Consider the following 21500-nt stretch of genomic DNA (forward strand, 5'->3'; position numbering starts at 1 on the left):
TTGGAAGTAACAAACTAAAACAACTAAATGATTCCTGGAGCTGATCCCTCTCCCTACTAACTCTTATGACTAAACTACAACCGGTTTGACCATCTAGCTATAGTACGAACTTGATACTGTAAGCTGATCCTGAGATATAGCTGTTTCGGCCTTTCAATAACTTGCATCCGCATAGCTTGTTTAAATATTGTTCACTATCCTCTTCAACATTCACTGAAAGTTTTACTCTAATACCCTTAGCTTCAGTAGTACTAGTAGTAATAGTCGTAATAGTAGTAGTAACATTTGTAGGAGTATCGTAGTAGCAGTAGTAGTAGTAGGGTTAAAATTTATAGTATTATGCACATTTTACACTTTGCCTAGTTCAACATCCCCCTTAATATGTCCTGAAAGTTTCATCTTAATACTCTAGATAATTTTTAAAATAATGGTGATACGCCCTTTTGACAACCTGTCTGTGTGTAGTGCATTTCCATATGGTTCAACATTCCCTAAATATTCCCTGATAGTTTCATCTTTCTATCCTTAGCCTCAGAAGTAGTTATAGCAATAATTCAACGTCCCTCTCAGTACAGCCTGAAATTTTGAACTTAATTCTCTAATCTATTGCTGAGAAATTGCTCATAAATCCTTTTGGCAGCCTGAATACATATAACACGTGTTGATTAACTTCACATCCCCCCATCAAATCTTGCCTCAAAGTCTCACCTAATATCCCTAACCTGAGTAGAAGTAGTAGTCGTAGTAGTCACAACAGTATCAATAGCTATACCACACACATAGTGCCTTTTGATTGGGTCGTCATCCCCCTAAACGTGGACTTGGTCAACTGATCATTACCCTCATAATTTCCTTAAAGTTTCAACTTAATACACTGAGTCAATCTCAAGTTTCCTTTTTTTTGACATACTATATGCACAAAGAATGTTTTGATTTAGTTCAGCACTCCCCTCAATATTCTCTTAAGGCTTTACTTGATTACACTTGTTATTTTTGAAAACCAAAGGTTAGTCATGCCCACTTAAAGACTCATTGAAGGCTTCAACTTAATGCCCATATCTTCAGTAGTAGCAATAAATATATTAGTAGTAGTAGTGGTAGCAGTAGTAGTAGTAATAGTAGTAGTAGTAATTAGTAGTAGTAGTAGTAATTTGTAGCAGTATATGCATTGCACCTTTTTTTTAATATCTCTCTCGAAAACAAGCTGAAAGACACATGTTCAACTAAATACCATAAACCATTCTTGAGGCAGTGCTGATGCGTCCTCTTGATAACTCTTATGCATATAGTGTGTTTAGATTTAGTTCAACACTGTTTCAACACTCCACACAATTTTCAACCTAATACCGTTAGCTTTAGTAGCAGTAGTACTGGTACTTGTAGTAATAGTAGTAGCAGTAGTAGTAGTAGAATTAGCAGTAGGAGCATAAAAATACTGCCTTTTAGCTACTTCAACATCCCCCGCAAAAAGCTATATAAGTTTCAACTTCATATACCAAACCACTCCTAAAATATAACCGACGGTGTATTGATTCAATGCAACTTCCCCCCTTAATATTCAAAAAATAATCCACCTTCATATCCGTAGCCATAGTTGTAATAGGAGTTACAATAGTAGTAGTAGGGCTACTAGTAGGACTAGTAGTAGTACTACCAGCAATAGCACTATTACTAGCAGCAGCAGTATTAACGCATTGGCTTTTGGTCACCCCCTCATGAAGCCTAGGAAGTTTCAACTTAATGCAATTAGCTGTTGCTATGATAATGCCAACACGCCCTTTTGATTTCCGTTTGTTCATATTGTACTTTAATTTAGTTCAAATTCCCCCTCTGCACTTCCTGAAATACTCTTAGCGTTACTGTAATAGAATTAGTTTTAGTAGTAGCAGCGGTAGTGGTGTTTGTAGTAGCGTGCACATATTGCCTTTTGGTCAATTGATCTTTCCTGCGGAATATTCCCTGAAACTACCCTAAGTAACCTAATTCATTCCTGAGCTAATTCATTTTGACGTTCTGCATGCACATAGTTTGTTTTGATTTAGTTCAAATTTTTCCTCAGTATTTTCTCAAATTTTTACCTTGATACTGTTAGCCTGAGTACTGCTGATATCATAGTAATACCGGTAGTAGTGGGAACAGTAGTAGTACTAGTAGTGTTGTATTTGTTACATTAGTAGCGGTAGTGGTAGTAGTAGTAATAACAGTAGGAGCATGCACAGTATGGACATCTTGCCTTCTGTTCATTTAACATCCCTCTCATGATGCCTGGACGTTTCAGCTTGGTAGGGTAAGCCGTTCGAAATGTTGCTGATGCGCCCTTTTGACAACCTGCATGCACATAGTATGTTTTGATGTAGTTCAACTTTCAGCACAGAATTTCCTCGAATGTTTCCTTCAATATCCTCCGCCCTGGTAGTACTCGCTATAGAAGCAGAAGTTGGTGCTGGTAGTACTAGTAGTAGTAGCAGCAGCTGCAGTAGTAGTAGTAGTAGTAGGAGTAGCAGTAATAGTAACGTGCAAATACCACCTTTTAGGTCAATTGATGAGACCTGTCATCATTTCCTGAAAGTTAAAATTAATATACTAATTCATTCCTGAGTCACGCCCTTTTGACAATCTGTATGCACATAACAGGTTTTTATTTAATTATAAACATTTTTGCCCTGAGGGCTGTGTGTAATAGTGGTTAGGGGGGAGTGGGGTTCAGTATCCCTGGAAACAAATTTAATGGACCCTTCTATTATGGTGAGCAAAATGGATATCTCAAAATTTTAATTGGATGCATTGGGAGAACTGACGGGCGTGATAAGGGGATTGGTTGTTTTCCATCAATTTTGACTCTTAAAAAGGGCACTAGAACTATCAATTTCCAATCGAGTGAGCTCGTTCCAAAGTTTTTACGACAAGTTCTTTTTATAAGACATGCCGCTTAATTGTATTACTAATAAATAAAAAAAAAATACCCATTTCCAAAAAGTATGTCCATGATAAAGTCTAGTTTATATCAAACCGCCCCCACAAGATAAAAGAGCTGTCGTAATCCCTCTCGTCGATCGTGCCCTAAACATTTGTTCAGAATCCTACATCACAGCAGAACTGGACTTCATCAGGGACATAATTTTTGGACTTGGGTATCCTCTTTTATTTATTAATAATACAATTAACCGTAGACTGAAAAGACACTCCCGTAAAATCAATGGCAGGTTACCATGTCAGAATCCCGATAAGCCTTCAAACACAATTTACCTCCCATATATCCCACAAATCACTATGACTCTTTAAAAAGTCTACACACAAAATAATCTATATGTTGTATTTACCATAATTTGTAAGTCATAAATTTCCTAAATTCTGGTAAAGATTAAATTCAGTTGCTTGCCAAAGAGGAGTCTATCAAATACCATTCAGATGATAGCATATTCTATGCAGGTAGAACTCACCAGAGTTTAGAGAAACGCCTACAAGAGCATAAAGATAATTTCACCAAAGCTCTAAATTCTAATTTGCTGCTAAAGTCCTAGCCACAAAATACTTTTTGAAGAATCCACCCTTATAAACAATGACCTAGGCATAAAGCAAGTAGTTGGAGAAGCAATTGAAATCAGACTTAAGATTAATAATAACATTTCCTTAAATAGGGACTTGGGAGAATATTCACTAAATGCTCCATACACAAATTTAATCAAAAACGATCTTACAAAATCAAGGAGGCACACTCGCGCCTCTTTAAAGAGGCGAACCACGACAATGTTAAGCGATCTTCGGTTCCAGTGGTCGCAGAGGGATGGGGAGGGATGCATTTCGTAGCCCGAGATCCAACTAAGAAACCTGCCAAGTTTCATCCCCCTCCGACTTTCCCTTCATGGGGAAAATCTGACCGAAAGTTTCGACCCGTCAACCCCAGCCCCCCTTTAACGTTGTCCGATCGGGCTGAAATTCACAAGTTAAGGTCCCCTAGGGCCCAGGAGCTTATCCGCGAAATTTCAGCTCGATCCGATAACTCCTTCCCTGTTTTCCAGAAAGCACGCATAGCCACTTAATGTTCATTTTCTTTTTTTTCTGAGACGCCTACAGGTTACAGCCGACATCGGATCTGGGTGTACGAAGACTCATTCGACGCGGAATTCTCCGAGTAATTTTCCTGGAAAGTTTCGTCGGAAAATCTTAACCCCCCGATTTTCTAGCTTAGAAAAACCCATTTCCCCATTGAAGGTAAAATTTTCTCTTGTAATAACATCACTTGTTTGAAAAATTCTTATACTAGCAGCTTGGCGCAGCGGAAGCGTGCTGGGCTCATAACCCAAAGGTCGGTGGATCGAAACCGCTAGCTGCTAATTTTTTAAAATTTGTAAAATTAGGTAATTTTGTCAGTTTGAATTTATTGATGCAGAAAGGGAGAAAATAAACATGGAAACATGTGATTAGAATTACATACTGGAATGTTCACAAGAATTTATACTGAAGCGGGGGTAAGGCTTGATGGAAGCAAGTTAAAAGAACCATTTAAATTGATTTCCTAATTGAAGCCGTTGGTGAAATTTTCTATTGTAATAACTTGTTTGATAACAAGCATAACAGCAGCTTGGCGCAGCGGAAGAGGACAGGAGAACCATTGCGCCAAAACTAGTAATTAGTAACAATGAAGTCCCCCCACAACAAAAAACCTGTACAAAAGAGTCTTTAAAAGCGGGGGGTTTGGGGGGCGGCAGCCCCCAAGCTGCCTCTCCTAATTCCTGTACGTTTTAAGGTTCGACTTTGGGACGCAGCCTCTTTAACTCTTTAAGAAAACGAAGTTTTTTTCATATTATATTATATAAAACCAACAGGCATCAACACAGAACCTGTCACAAATCGGCCTTTGAGAGCAGCAGGCATAAAAGCAAGATTAGCGCTAAAAACGTGTTTTTAATCATTCTCTTTCATTTCAACGAATTGCCTCTTGTCATCTCAGTTTATTTATCAGTCCTGGTTGAACTTCGCAGAAGTAAGGATGCTGGGACTGTTTAAAAATAAATAAAAAATAAATGTTTCATTTTAGTTATATTGATTGTATCATGTTGTAAGTTTTTATTCTTATATATTTATGTTTTGTTGGGGACGGCCCTTGGACATAGATTCTAATTAGATTTCCCTGTCTTGCGAAAAGAATTCTCTATTGTTCTTCTTATTTTTGATGTTTGTAATGGAAAAGCAGTGTGGTCTTCATCTCTATTTACCTTAATTAGTGTTTTTACCCGATGTTGTACCTTCATATGTTTCTATTTTGTTCATGCGATCTGCGTGGATTAACAATGTGATCCAAAAATTATCTATACATAAAGATAGAAATATCTATTTTTTATCCATATAGATAGAAAAATCTTTTTTTGTAGGAATTACGAATACTTGAATTATAGCTAAAACGGCCTAGTATTACCAAAGACTAAAAATGCTGAAAAACTTTATTCTTATTTTAGTGAATTAGCATTGGAAATAACAAGTTGTTTGGTACTGGTTTTGAAGGATTGGCCGTAAAATGGGAATACTTAATTTACAAATGATGTCACTAATCTTCTTTTCTCATGGTAAGTACAACTTTTATAAGTTACTAATAGGCTACGAAAAAGTGAAAGATTTCCATGAGGACAATCAAATAGCTTGTATTTTTACCCGTTGTTGCATTCATCTGATGTTGTTATATCCAACCTTTAGGCAGTAAAAAGAATGTCATTGTCTCATTGTTTTGTATTTTCTTATGAAATTTAAACAAACATAGTCCTTAAGAATTCGGAAAGTTAGGAAAAATACATCATCATGGAGTACTATAATTTAATGGATAGTATAATATATAATTGCATAATAGTATAATAATAATAATAGTATAATATAATTGTATAATAGATAGTATAATCTAATGGATAGTATAATATATAATTGCATAATAGTATAATAATAATAATAATAGTATAATCTAGTATAATATAATATATAATATATAATATAATGGATAGTATAATTTTCTTGACTGTAGTAGCAAAAGACAAACGACGTTATTAATCAGCAGTAAACCAGGTTAAGAAAATAGTGATTGAATGATAAAAACACTTTAAGGATATAATTCTAACATGTGGTAACCAAAGTTCGGTATCCTATTTCTTCTATTATTATCTATAATTAATTATTCACATATCAGTAAAATCCTTATTTTTTCTGATTTCGAAAATACCACTTTTGTTGTCTCGTATATTCCCACCAGCCTATGTTTGTCGAATGACTGCAGGTGGTTGTAATGCGCTATTTTATGGTTTTGGTACTCGGTGGTAAGAAGCAGGTAGGCCGGACATTGAAATTGTTAGGTTTGATATGCTGTGCAAACAGGAAAAGCTTCTGCAATTTTTCATCGTGATTCAGTGTGGCAACAAAGAAATAACTTTTCACAAAATTAAGAATCGTAACTATTTTTTTAACAAACACTTCGTTCAAAATCGTTCTAACACCTGAGTAATCATGTATAAATAAATCAATGATGAAGCTAGGGGGACAAAAAATGGTTTTATTTTGATATTCTTAGTAATTTGGGTGCTCTAGTATCCCTTCATCTATTAGATCCTGGTAAGGAAGAATTTATGTCTATTTCTTTGCAAACGCATAGAAGCAGCTAAATAACGCAATGAAACGGTAAAAGTATCAAAATTTTCTTTTTTTCTAGCAGCTCTTAAAAATTAAGACCCCTATCAATTTGTAGGCCTTAGGACAAAAAGTATAAATACTTTGTATTTATGATAAAAAAAAGTATCAAAAGCAACTTTAAAAACTTATTTTTGCTCTGGTGTCAAAGCTTGAAAATTTCAAATATACCCTACTATTATACCCTACAACTAAATATACCTATCAAATATACCCTACTACTAAATATACCCTAGTATTTTGAGTACGATGATGCGTTTATTTGAATTTTACTATCTTGAACTTTGGACTCCAGCTTGATGCAAAATAACTTCTGAATAAACATGTCAGTTTTACGACGGAATAACTTTCAAAATATAGCTTGAGATTTCCTCTAAGTTGTTTCTTAACTCCGAATGCCAGAACACAGACTCTGAAGATTTCAAGCTTCTTAGGGTAGTTCCCTGTCAGGCATGTTAAGTCTTTAAGAAGGAGATTTGGATACATTAAGTCATATCTGGTAAAATAAAACAAAATAAAAGCTTTCAACTGAGTTTTTTCAACTGAAAGAATGAACGGCATTAAAACTTAAAACGCACATAAATGATTAAGTATATGAGGCTGTTGCCCCCTCCTCAATACTTCGGTCCTTATGCTAAAATTTGACTTTTTATTCAAAAGATTGAAGAATAACCATTACAGGATAATTTTATTAAAAAAACTTTAGCGTAAAGAGTGAGGTATTGAAGGGTAAGTGACCTTATCATGTACGCAATAATTTGAGTTTGTTTTGAGTTCTAATGTTGCTTCTTACTTTCAGTTGAAAAAACTTGTTTTGTTAATTAGTTTGTGATCGTTTTTTAAATGATGCCGGGATATCCCGCTCCCCCACCATGGAAAATTCCCTTTCCTAGCGAAAAGAGGAAGCAAGACATATAAAGAAAATTCGTATAGGAATTCTTGAAAATTCAGCCAGTGTAAAATTTTCCCTGAAAACTTCACTCCCTGGAAACTTACCTCTCCAGGAAAAATTCACCCCGTGCAAAATCATCCCAGTAGAAAATTCGTCCTCCCCTGCGCACCCAAAAAATCTATGCATACTTCCCAATAACAAATAAGACAATGGCCAAATTTTATAACTGGAAAACCTTTCCCCAAGGGGCTGTAGGGGGTTATTTTATCTCCAGAGATATAGTCATTGGACCTTTCAACTATGCTGAACAAAAAAGCTTTTCAAAATTTTCATCGGATGAATTTGGGAAAAAGCGGCGTCGGAGGAGGCCTAGTTACCCTCCAATTTTTCAGTCACTTAAAAGGGTACTAGAATTTTTCATTTTCACTAGAAAGAACCCTCTCCCGTTATTCTAGGATCGCTGGGTCGATACGATCACCCCTGAGAACAACAGATAAGCACACGTTAGTCGTGGAAATCAGACAAATTTTCTCAGGCTCGCAACTTTTGAGTGGTAAGACTAAACTTAATTAAACTTATATATTTGGAATCAGCATAATAAGCGATTTTTTTATATATCAATTGGTATCAAAATTCGGTTTTTAGAGTTTCGGTAGCTATTGAGCCGGGTGGCTCTTTACTTACAGTTCGTTCCCACAAACTGTTTGATTATCCATCAAAATGCAAACAGAGATCATTGAAATATTAATCGTTTTTTCTTCGCTACCAAAAGTATAGTATTCATAAAACTTCACAGTTTTATAAAATTTAATTAGACGAATAGAAAAGGCTTTTAACTAAAGTAAGGAGCAAGTTTAAAACTTAATACAATTATAAACTACGCTGTATGTAAAGGAGACTGCCCCCTTCTCAACACCTTGCTCGTCAAACAAAACTTTTTAATGCTTTGTAAAATCTTTTTCTCCACTTGCGGAATTTCTTAAGAAAATGGGAGGTAAAGAGTAAGGAGCTAAGAAGGAGACAGCCCCCTTCATATAAAGAATAATCTATTCAAATAGCTTTCAAATCTGTTCTTTGATTTTAGTTGAAAAGCTCTTTTTTATTTAATTTCTGATTGTTTTCCAAATCACACCCAGACCTAACCAAGATATAGTTTGAGGTACCGGTCCCTTAAATCCTTAGTAAATTGATTCGTACAGTCTTGCGTTTAAATTTACAATTTCAATTTTGGATAAAATTTGAATATGCATAAAAAATTGGCAATGAAAATTGATTTTGGTAAAAAGTCCTTGTTAATATTACTACTAAAGAATTTGAGTTGGATTAAAGGAGTATTATTGTTTGTATGGATTGAAATTCTGTAAGACTTTTGATAACCTACATTTGTTTAGATACATTAAAGTACTTCACACAAATAATTACCATTTAAAATTGCTGAAAACTAAGTTCCTAGGAGTATTCGCCACACAAAGAAGTTTCCTGGCAAGCCTGATGATGACCAGCCTTGCCTTTTCCACCTCTGTACTGGTAGATATGGGAACATTTTAGCTGTGTAGAAAAATATTTTAATTAATTCCCACTCCCCCCTAGCTCTTTCAACATTCACCTGAAACCTCATGAAGAGTGAGCAGTTTGTCCATTAAAACTTATTTTCTTAGGAATCTATCTACCCCCACCCAAGCAATGACTCACCCCCTCTCATTAAAGCTGACCCGCAATTACAGATCACCAAACGACGCCTAATTTCATTACAAATAAAGCGGATCAACTTGGTTGAATCCAGTGCTGCCAGTGCGTGGCATTGCTTCTTTTACAAATAAATATAGTTTAAAATCAATTAGCTTCTCAGAAGTTTAAATTGATTACAAATTCGTTCTCCTTGGGTTAGGTCTTTGGTGTCCTAAAATGGCAGAAAACAAAACTTTCCCTGGCTCAATCTGTATGGTCACTAAAAAAAAGAGCTTTAAATTTACGTTTAAATGAGCTCCCTCCCAATTACCTTGGACCTTCGGTGTTAAGGGTATTTGTCCGGAATTTTTGGGTTCGGCTGAATTGAAGAGATTTTTCCGTGAAGGTTAAGTCAGGTTCTCTGGCGTTATTTAAAAAACAATCAGAAATTAAATAAAAAATGTTTTTCTCAACTGAAAGTAAGGGGCAACCTTAATACTTAAAACGGACAGAAATTATTACGTATATGAGGGTGGTTTCACCCTCGTCAACACTTCGCTTTTAACACTAAAGTTTAAATTTTGTCTCCTTTAAAAATGACTACTCAAACACAAAGGCCGTTTAAGTAGAGCGATAAGTAACTTTTTTTTAGTTCCAAAAAACTGTAGCGTCAAGAGCAAAGTGTTGAGGAGGGGGACAGCCCCTTTCGTATACGTAATAACCTCTGTTCTTTTTAAAATTTAGTGTAGCTCCTTACTTTTAGTTGAAAAAATTGTTTTTTTTATTTTTTTTTTTATTTAATGAAGCTCAGAGACAAACATTATTCTAAAGGCAATAGAAAAACTTTGTCAATTAAACTAAATGTATATAAAAATGAAAAAAGCAAGTAATTACAAAAATTAATACAAGACAATAGCCTACATACAGAAACTAAGATATAAATTCCCAGCATTGAGTTCTGTTGAACAATGCGCAAGTGACGAACGGATATATTTTGACAATATCGACAGATTTGGACTTGGTTATCGAACACCAAAATATTTAATGCCGTTAGACTCAGCGTTTATAAGAAGTAAGGACTTATCAAAGTAGTTTCTTCAAAGTAAAATATTAAAACCAAAATTAAGAAAATAAAAATAAAATTTCTAGTTCCTATATTTAATTTTGAATACCAAAAACCAATATGTTTGCCACATTTATACTTCATAACTCTAAAACATTAAAACAACTAGATAAATACAATCACTCCTGAAAAAATGATAATAAAACACAAAAGCTTATCCGTTCAGGGGGAAAATACAGAAATACCCGGCAATCTGTTCAGGGGAAATATTTCTAGTTACAGTGGCTTCGTCCATTAGCTCATGGGTACTCTTGCCACGCAAGCAAAAGTTGATGACATATTTTTACCGAAATTACCCCTTATTTCTATAATTACCAAAATTTCTAGAATTATACAAACTTTCTTGTGTACTAATAACTGCAATAATTACTAATAAACAGACAAATATCTAGAATAACCATAAAAGACTGATTATTTGATTGAAAAAATGATAATAGAACACAAAAGCTTATCCGTTCAGGGGGAAAATCCAGAAATACCCGGCAATCTGTTCAGGGGAAACATTTCTAGTTACAGTGGCTTCGTGCATTAGCTCATGGGTACTCTTGCCATGCAAGCAAAAGTTGATGGCATTTTTTTTTTTTACCGAAATTGCCCCTTATTTCTATAATTACCAAAATTTCAAGAATTATACAAACTTTCTTGTGTACTAATAACTGCAATAATTACTAATAAACAGACAAATATCTAGGATAACCATAAAAGACTGATTATTTGATTGAATGTTATCAATAGTTGGGCTCTTATACTTTTGTTCGTGACAGGGATCATTATTTACTTACCACTCATTGCTATGATAAAATTTTATTTTTCTTTCTACACCAAACAAATCATAAAGAAAATTTTTTTTTGTGTAAAACAAGAAAGGGGACATTCAGTCACAAATTGGAACTTATATTTTTCCTTTTTAAGGGTCAAAATCTATTTTGTAAGCAGCCGACAACGGGGCAACACACATTTTTCTATGGTTTTTCCCTATTCTGTTCTCTTTACTTTAGTTTCCTTATAATTACTTTAGAGTCCCAAATTTTCTAGAGGGGCCATGACCCAACCTGCCCCCCCCATGCCAGTACCAATGCAGTAGAAAGAACACAAAAGTTGAATGGTTCTTTACTGAAATCCTAAGCCATCTTAATTAAAGAAATTTTTTGAACAAAAATATTTTCTAAAAATAAGAATTTTGGTTTACATCTTACTCAATATAAAAGAAAGCATAAAACCCAGTATTCTAGTTAAAGTTAACGAGAAAATTGATCTTAAAATACAGAAAACAAATATATAGCTATTCAGTAGAGAATGTTCCTATAAATCTCTGAAAAAATAACTTTAAAGAAACATTAAGGCGGACAAGATTAATGCAAAATATGCGATTTCAAAATGAAATAACTTTAAAATCATTATTTAAATATTTTTTTATTTGTTACAAAGGGTGGAGCTCGCATTTTTTATTAGAGGTCACTTGAAACATCTTCTAGGACCACGCCCACTGAAATCCGGTGAATGTTTTGCATTGTATTCTGTTTAATTAGATTTACAGAATATAAAACTTACAGAATTTCCCTGGGGCGAAGAATTTATTGACTAATTTTCAAAAATTTTCTAGATGAGTAAAATCAGGATGAAAACACGGCAGTCCATAAAATTAATATTCGCTGGCACTTACGTTAAAACTACACGAATTTCACAAAGAAGAAGATTATGAGTTTTTACTTCAAGAAAGTTGCATATTCTTTGATCTGGATTCTTTGATCAATTGATCATTTGATCAATTGATTCTTTGATCATCGGGACTAGCACTTTCTTGGATTGGGCATCTTCTTTATTTCAACAAACTAATAACTATTTCAGTTTCTAGCTGAAATTATCATAAGCAGTGCAGTAACACTGCCTAAGTAAAGAGCAATTAGGGCACAATGTATTAAATATATATATATATATATATATATATATATATATATATATATATATATATATATATATATAACAGAAGAATTTGTCGTAGAAACTTTGGAAGGAGCTCATTTATTGGAAATTGAAAGTTCTAGTGTCCTTTTAAAGAGTCAAAAGTGATTCGAGGGCAACTCCCCCTCTCTCAAACCCCTTAAATTCCAAAACACATACAATGGAAATTTCGAGATAGCCATTTGTTGAAAGGTCCAACCACTCTGTACCTCGAGAGGTTACTTTCCCACTGTCCTTGGGACAAGAGTCTTAGGTTTTACAATTCATCCAATGTTTTTATATGAAGTTTCTCAATGGGGAAGGACGGTATGTTTGACCTTTTGTGTTCAAAAGGGCCAAGGGAATTCAGCTGATACTTTTAGGGAATATTAGGAGGGGGATGTTTAAATAGATAAAAACACGTTATGTGCATGCCCTCCAGCTATGCACAAATAGCATCACAAATATGCACAAATAGCATTCCTTGAAAGCTTCATTTTAACGCTCTTAGCTTGCGTAGTAACAACAGTTGTTGTTGCATTAGCAGCAATATGTGCATAGCACCTTTTGTTTCTTCAACACCCCCTTAAGCGCACGCTGAAATTTTAAATTTAATAACATTAGCTGTCCCTGAATCCTTTCTGATATGTCCTGTTAACAACCTGTCCGGGCATAGTATATTTTGATATAGTTCCACACAGTTACAATATTTCCCAATTTTTCCGCCTTAATACCATTACTTATAGTAGCAGCAGTAGTAGTGGTAGAAGTGGAATTAATAGTAGTAACTTAAGCTTTAGTTGCACTAGTAGCAGCAGAAGTAGTAATCACAGTAACAGTAGTAATAGTACTATGAGCAGAAGTAGGAGCATTAGGATGCAAGCACTTTCTTTAGTCGGTTCAATATCCCCCACAACAAGCCCTGTTAGTCCCCATAACAAGTACAGACCAAAGTGATCCTAAAATATTTCTGTTACGCCCTTTTGACAACCTTCATACACACAGCCTGCTCTGATTAGGTTCACCTTCCCCCCAGAAAATCTTGAAAATTCCATTTTCATACTCTTAGCCATAGTTGGAATGCTATTCACGGCAGTAATATTTGTATTACTAGTAGTAGTATGAATAGTGAAAGCAGTAGTTCTAGTAGCATCAGTAGTATTAACGTATTGTCTTTACAAGTAGTTGCAATGGAAGTGGTAGGAGTAGTAGTAAATGTAGCAGTGGTAGAAGTATTAGTAGTGGCGTGCACATATTGCCTTTTGGTTAGATGATTTTCTCCTTTTAGCATTCTCTGAAAGTTCCAACTTAGCTAAGTCCATTCTTGAGATACGCTCTATTTACAATGCCCATGGACATACCGTTTCTTCATTTAGTTCAAATTTCCCCTCAATATTGTAAATGGAGTCGCATGATAGGAGTAGTAGTGGCAGCAGTATTAATAACGGTAGTTATAATAGTGGTGGTCACGTACAGATATTCTCTTTTTGATCACTTCCCTTAATATTTCATGAAAGTTTCAAATTTAATATACCCAGTCATTCAAGACCTACTCAATCTGTATGCACATAGCGTTTTTTGGTTCTATTCAACATTCCCCTCGGCATTCTCTGGAAGTCTCACCTGAATGCTCTTCGTCACTTTGGAAAGTAAAGGTCAAACATGCATACCTTTTCCAATACCATATAATATATGTGAACAACAAACGCATTGCCTAACTTACAGCCTTTACCATGAAGACTCTGGGGAGGTTGAAATCCGTAAAGGCATAATTAATGGACCTTTCAACAATGCTGAACAAAATACATCTCTTAAAAATTCGATTGTATGTGTTTTGGGGAATAGTAGGCTTGTGGGGGGAGGAGCTGGTTACCATCCATTCACTTCTGGCTCTTTAAAAGGGTACTAGAAATTTTGATCCTACTGCACACCATCTGACTATACCAATCACATTCAAAGTAATATTGTTATTACTATTGTTAATTGCAGTGCTTCAAATGTAAAAACCAGCCACTGGCTGTACGTGGTTTTTCAAATAAGAAATGCATTAACTCCTGTGACCCCCTTTGTCTACACTTTACATTCTATACCCCCTTAAATAAAAGCTTTAATTAAAAAAATGAGAAAGTATGCAGTTAAAAATCGGACGACATTTCGAGATTATTTTATCAAGAACTATGGTTTCCATGCCCTATTGTATTTTATATTTGGCGGTTGAGGATAGAGCTATGAAGAATTTCTGGAGATTTGAATGAACATACCTAGTCTGAATGATTTTACAGTGGAAAACCTTCTCAACTTTAATACGATATTGATTTCAATGCCCTGAGAATAAAGTGCACTCATACTATGTCTAACAATAAATCATACTAACAATTAGTGGAGGCAGATCTTCAACTCCACATCGTATTCATCTTGAAGTGACAGGTCTGGATCACTATCCTACAATAAAGTTAAGTTTTACTCTTATCACACTTGATATAGTCAATGAGACTTCTTTGATTCAAACAATGAAATTTATATGTTTGAATTATCATACTATTTGAACTTTCTGGGATCAAGGATGAATTGTCATCACTCCCTGTAACTGCAACATAAAAATCCGTTGATTTATAATCACAATGGACATTATATTCACAGGAATGACTTAGAAACCATACTTTTTTTTATTAATTAAACAACTGAAACATCAACCGGGCCCCCTCTCTGAATGTAATTTAAATCATATCAATACCAATCTCGAGCGTGTAAATTAATTCCTCACTTAGGTTTTTCACAATCAAACCTGGATGGACGGTCTCCGAATGCTCAATTTTATAAGATGCAAATCACAATTACATACATCACAGGTTGAACAGTCTTTAACCTGAAACACAGTATCTGTGTAATTTACATGGATTATAAAATCTACATTTTCCATCGTATCCCTGTAATAGTACAATTTTCACACGACTAGCTTCCAAAAACCTACAAACAACAGGTGCATATGAGAAATTTTTTTTTATGAGAAAATCACTGCTTAGAAAAAAACTGATCCGCCACTGGATCAAATGTTTTCTTCTTTATTTTGCTTACGTCCACTCACAACAAGATTCCTATTGACTCCCTGTGTTGATTTTTTTAAGAGAGAGAGGGAGAAAAACTTTACGATTGAATATTTACTAAAATAATGTGTATGTCGTCTTTAGAACTGTGATGCTAACTAGCTCTTCAGCAAATTGCATGAGGAATCCTGAATGCAGGGCATTTACATGAATTACGCACAAGTTTACTTGACATGAAACCTGCTATTTCACAGTTCAGATTAAACAGGTTAGACACGAATGTCAGATCGTGCCAATGATTGTTAGAAACTTAAATCAAGGTCAAAGAAGCCATTTATCCAACTGATATACAGGTCAAGTAATAGTTCATTACTTCAGTTTGACCTTTTTACAGGTGCCAAAAAACGGGTCATATTGTAACTGAAAAAACGATATCTACTGTCACCGCACTGGCTATGAGGATTGATAAACCTGACTAGTTTTAGTTTCAAACAGTTCGTGGTAACGAACTGTAGTAAGGAGCGACCCGGCTCAATGTTTCATCAAGTTTAGTCCTACCCATCAAAAGTTACGAGCCTGAGAAAATTTGCATTATTTTAGAAAATAGGGGGAAACACCCCCTAAAAGTCATAAAATCTTAACGATCCATCGCTATCAATCATCAATGTTAACCATCAGTTTAAGCGTATCAGAGAACCCTTCTGTAGAAGTTTCAAGCTCCTATCTACAGAAATGTTGAATTTTGTATTTTTTGCCAGAAGGCAGATCACGGATGCGTGTTTATTTGTTTATTTGTTTTTTTGTTGTTTTTTTCCAGGGGTGATCGTGTCGACCCAGTTGTCCTAGAATGTTGCGAGAGGGCTCATTCTAACGGAAATGAAAAGTTCTAGTGCCATTTTTAAGTGACCAAAAAATTGGAGGGCACCTAGGCCCCCTCCCACGCTGCTTATTTTACCAAAGTCAACGGATCAAAATTCTGAGATAGCCATTTTATTCAGCGTAGTCAAAAAACCTTATAAATATGTCTTTGGGGACGACTTACTCCCCCACAGTCCCCGTGGGAGGAGACTACAAGTTACAAACTTTGACCAGGACTTGCATATAGTAATGGTTATTGGAAAGTGTACAGGCGTTTTCAGGAAGATTTTTTGGTTGGGGGAGGGGTTGAGAAGAGGGGGATATGCTGGGGGAATTTTTCATCGAGGAATTTGTCATAGGGGAAGAAAATTTCAATGAAGGGAGCGCAGGATTTACTAGCATGATTAAAAAAAACAATGAAAAAATAAATATGAAAAAGTTTTTTTCAGCTGGAAGTAAGGAGCAGCAGTAAAACTTAAAACGAACAGAAATTATTTCCCATATGAGGGGCTCACCTCCTCCTAATACCTCGCTCTTTACGCTAGCCTATTTTTAGTAATTTCAACTATTTATTCTACGGCTTTTGTGATTCAGGGTCATTCTTAATGAATTGGGACAAAATTTAAGCTTTAGTGTAAAGAGCGAGGTACTGACGAGGGGGCGAATCCCCTCATATATGTAATAAAAACATGAGAATACAAAAGTTCTTTACGTAAGCTAATTTATAAGTTACGTATATCTTTTACTAATAAAAAGATTCGTAAAAAATTAAAAGTTCTATTTGCCTTTTTAATTAACCAAAAAATCGGAGGGCAACTAGGCTTCCTCCCCTGCTCTTTTTTTCTCAAAATCATGAGAAGGCCATTTAGCCAAAAAAAAATATGCAATTTTCGTTTTAATTATTCCTCTGCGGAGAGCCAAAATCAAAATATGCATTGATTCAAAAACGTTCAGAGATTAAATAAAAAAAAAACAAATTTTTTTAGCTGAAAGTAAGGAGCGACATTAAAACTTAAAACGAACAGAAATTACTTCGTATACGAAAGGGGCTGCTTCCTCATCAACACCCCGCTCTTTACGCAATAGTTTTTTACTATTTTAAAAAGAAGAGATGAGAGAAAGGGTCGAACTTTAGCGTAAAGAGCGGGGCGCTGATGAGGAAGCAGCCCCTTTCATATACGAAGTAATTTCTGTCCGTTTTAAATTTTAATGTCGCTCCTTACTTTCAGTTAAAAAACTTTCTTTTTTATTTAATTCTCCTAGGTACGAAGGCAAATTTGGATAAGTAATTGCTATAGCTTTTTTGTTATTACTATACGCTATTAAAGTAAATATGATGAAATGTTAAAAAATTGATTTCTTTTGTGGCTAGCTTTTTTGCTAATTGAAAAGAACTGTGAAAAAAGCAAGTGAGTGAAACTAAATAACGCTTTAGCCCCTTCCCCCTGGAAAATCAAAAAATATTTGAAGTTGTGCAATGCTTAAAGTAGAGAGGGGGGGGGGGTTAAACGATTTTTCGAAAAAACACTTTCTTTGTTTTATAACTTACATCACAATCTACTTCGTAAAACTTGTATCTCAGTAACCGGCTGAGATAATCCTCTTAAATAATTTGTTAGTAGTCGGGGTGAACAGTTTGTCTTATGGAGCTCGCATCTCTACCGCCTGAAGAATGTTGGGGAAGATGTTTAATATTTTGTGTCTCCAATAAAGGGAACCTCTGCTTAAGAGGTACTAATGCACAGCACGTATTGGAGAAAAACTTCTTGGCAGAGGGGAATAGACTGTAAAAATTTGGGAGGTACATACTTTAAAACATAAAGCAGAATAGGCTGATCGTTTTGTTTTTGAACAGGGTTTTGAATGGTGATCATCATGAATGTATTTTGACTGTCCACCTTAAAAACAACCTACATAAAACATATTTATATCTAGAAGACGACTGAGCATATCAACTTGAATTTGTCTGGGATTTTTTTTTTCCTGGGTCTTGGCAACTTCGAATTAAAATGGTAAGAGGGACTGGGACCCATCAGTTGGTGTTTAGCACGTTTTTGGCTCTCAGATGAGCTGAAACTCTACTAGAAGATAGCTTTACACAGAAATTGCTATTGTGAAGCAAACCGGTAACAATCTATTCTTGAAAGAATTGCCAGGTCATTGGCAAACTGGGTTATATGGATCAGGAAAAATAAGTCAAAAATAAAACCTGGAAATGGGACATTATGGTGATAGGTTGTGGTGTCAACAGAGATGCTAAATCAAACACGATTTATCATAATCGTCAATGGGACAAAGAATTATGACGTTTTATTCCATTCTCTGTTGACACGGCAGGCGTTTGATTTGTAAAATGTTGACATCATGTTGACATTTTGCCACATCTTGGCAAAAAAATCTTTCGCAGAGTTGAATGTCTTGCTACCATTTCTATTTGTTTTTACTATAAACATAATTCTCTGAAATCTGATAGAAATTAAAAGAAGAAAAACCAAAAGAAATTCTTAATCCTATTACGCTTTTTCAGTTCTTATCACAAATGCCATGAAGTTGCAAGTGGATATTATTGTCCCTTCGGTCGTTTTAAATGGAAAAGATGCTCTTCTTGAATGTCATTATGATTTGGATGACGAGGGTCTGTATTCACTTAAATGGTACAAAGGGAATGAAGAAATTTTTAGATTTATCCCTGGAGAAGAGTTTCTTAGTGATCGCATTAAAGGATTTAATCTACCAGGAGTCAAGATTGACGTAAGTCTTATTTTTCCATTTTTAAAAATTATAAACTAATGCAAAATATTTATACTTAAATTTTAATTTATTTTTGATTTTGTTTATTTGAATTATAGGCTAAATCATGAAATACTGTTATTTTAGTATAGCTAAATAGAAAATACCACTATATTGGATCGCAATATGATTCAAATATGAAATTAGACTTACTTGTAAACATCAATAAAATTGACCAAATGCCGCTCACTCTAAAATATCAAGCGAACTTTTGACCAAACAGATTGATGGTTAACCAGATTTTTATTATTCATTAGACACTGGAAACATGCTTAGAGCTTCGTCACCTTACATACTAACTCATCGTAGACTCCACAAAGGCATTCGACCTCGTCTAGATAAAAGGTCTGTGGCTTATTCTACTTCAATTTGTTATTAATACGTTCTAAGGCCACATAGACTATTCATGACATTTTGAAAAATAACAAAAAATAAAATTGAAAAATGACCGAAAAAAAGCTGATTTTCAGCAAGTTTTAAAAACTAAGGTGAAATGACAAAAGGAGATGTTTTAGTATGGATTTCTACAAAGCCATTCTCAGTTGTAAAAAAATAACACACACACACAAAAAAGGGTATCATGGAATACTTTTTAGTGATTCATCAATTTTCCCTGAGATGCAGGCATTAAGGTTTTCCTGATAGTTGCCCCGTTTTGTGGTCTCATAGATAAAACTCAGTAAAAGAAGTCGAAATATGTTTTATGTGGAGGAACTCATCACATAAAGTAAATATTAAATGTTTTTTGTCATTTCAGAAACTAATGGAAGTAATAAACATCCCCATGGAGAATAAATATGAAACATTTCGTAATGAAAAACTTGAGACATGTCTTTAATTTGCAGGTCTCTGCAACAACTTAAAAAATTCATGGAATTAGTTTTACGCATATCGTTATTCGCGGTTCGGTTTGAAGCACAGGTGAAACTTTTTTCAAACCGAAACTGACCAATAATATTCTATATCAACCAAAACAAAATCCCAGAAATTCCTGGTTTTCAGGCACGAATACACCTAAGATTGAGCCTTGTGGCAAAAAATGTTTTCATTTTTATGTCCTTGGTACTTTAAGATTCGTATTGAATTACTTTTCAATGCATAATTCTAAAATCATATTTCAAATCACGGGTGCATTTCAAATCACGGGGTTTGTCAGAAGACAAATCACGGGTGCGTGTTTATTTGTTGTTGTTTTTTTTTGTTTTTGTTTTTCCCAGGGGTCATCGTATCGACCAAGTGGTCCTAGAGTGTTGCAAGAGGGCTCATTCTAACGGAAATAAAAAGTTCTAGTTCCCTTTTTAAGTGACCAAAAAAATTGGAGGGCACCTAGGCCCCCTCCCACGCTCGTTTTTTCCCAAAGTTAACGGATCAAAATTTTGAGATAGCCGTTTTGTTCCACATAGTCGAAAACCATAATAACTATGTCTTTGGGGATGACTTACCCCCCACAGTCCCTGGGGGAGGGGCTGCAAGTTACAAACTTTGACCAATGTTTACACACAGTAATAGTTACTGGGAAGTGTACCGACGTTATCAAGGGGATTTTTTTGGTTTGGGTGTGGGGTTCAGGGGAGGGGGCTATATGGGAGGATCTTTCCTTGGAGGAATATTTCATGGGGGAAGAAAAATTCAATGAAAAGGGCGCAGGACTTTCTAGCATTACTATAAAAAAAAACAATGAAAATATAAACATGAAAAAGTTTTTTCAATTGAAAGTAAGGAGAAGCATTAAAACTTAAAACAAACAGAGATTATTACGCATATGAGGGGTTCTAAAAATACTTTAGCATAAAGAGCGAGGTATTTAGGAGGAGATAAATACTTCGCTCTTTATGCTAAAAAAATTGAAGTAATTTCAACTATTTATTCTACGGCCTTTCTGATTCAGGGGTCATTCTTAAAGAATTGGGACAAAACAAGATTTAGTGTGAAGGGCAAGGTATTAACGAGGGGACCAACCCTCTCATATATATAATCAAAAATATAAGAATATAAAAGTTTGTTACGTAAGTTAATTCTTAAGTTGCGTATTTTGTTTACTAATAAAAACGTTCGTAAAAAATTAAAAAATCTAGTTGCCTTTTTAAGTAACCGAAAAATTGGAGGGCAACTAGGCCTCCTTCCCCACCCCTTATTTCTCAAAATCGTCTAACCAAAACTAAGAGAAAGCCATTTAGCCAAAAAAAGAATTAATATGCAAATTTCATTTTAATAATTTATGTACGGAGAGCCAAAATCAGACATGCATTAATTCAAAGTATATATTAGAAATTCAAAAGATTTGGATATTAAAACCTATCATTCTCTAAAACTGTGCAATATTTCGTGCAAGGTCGGATTTCAATCTTGTAATGATGAGTCATATTCTATGGAATAAATTACCCAAATCAGCTCAAAGGTGCCATTCTTTTAGGTTGTTAAAAAAAAATTGTTAAAAATATGTCGGTTTGTTAGAAGCTATTTTAATATTTATTTGTCTTTCATTTTTTCAATTATTTTAAAATTCATTTATGGGAGT

General features: G+C 34.7%; 1 protein-coding gene across 5 annotated transcripts in view; it reads left to right on the top strand.

Moving 5' to 3' along the window:
• The window catches only part of LOC136039977 (uncharacterized), a 152268-nt gene that overhangs the window by 39997 nt on the left and 90771 nt on the right, over positions 1-21500 (top strand). For 4 of the 5 annotated variants that reach the window (XM_065724034.1, XM_065724038.1, XM_065724037.1 and 1 more), the window contains exons 2-3: positions 5457-5564; positions 18720-18943. In XM_065724034.1, coding sequence (XP_065580106.1) covers positions 5516-5564; positions 18720-18943 — 273 coding nt within the window. In that variant the 5' untranslated portion in view covers positions 5457-5515. Of the gene's footprint in view, positions 1-4974; positions 5060-5456; positions 5565-18719; positions 18944-21500 lie in introns of those variants that run through there. The other variant, XM_065724036.1, reaches the window with a different exon arrangement.

This window comes from Artemia franciscana, chromosome 20, assembly GCF_032884065.1.
Source record: "Artemia franciscana chromosome 20, ASM3288406v1, whole genome shotgun sequence".
NCBI classification, from domain to species: domain Eukaryota; kingdom Metazoa; phylum Arthropoda; class Branchiopoda; order Anostraca; family Artemiidae; genus Artemia; species Artemia franciscana.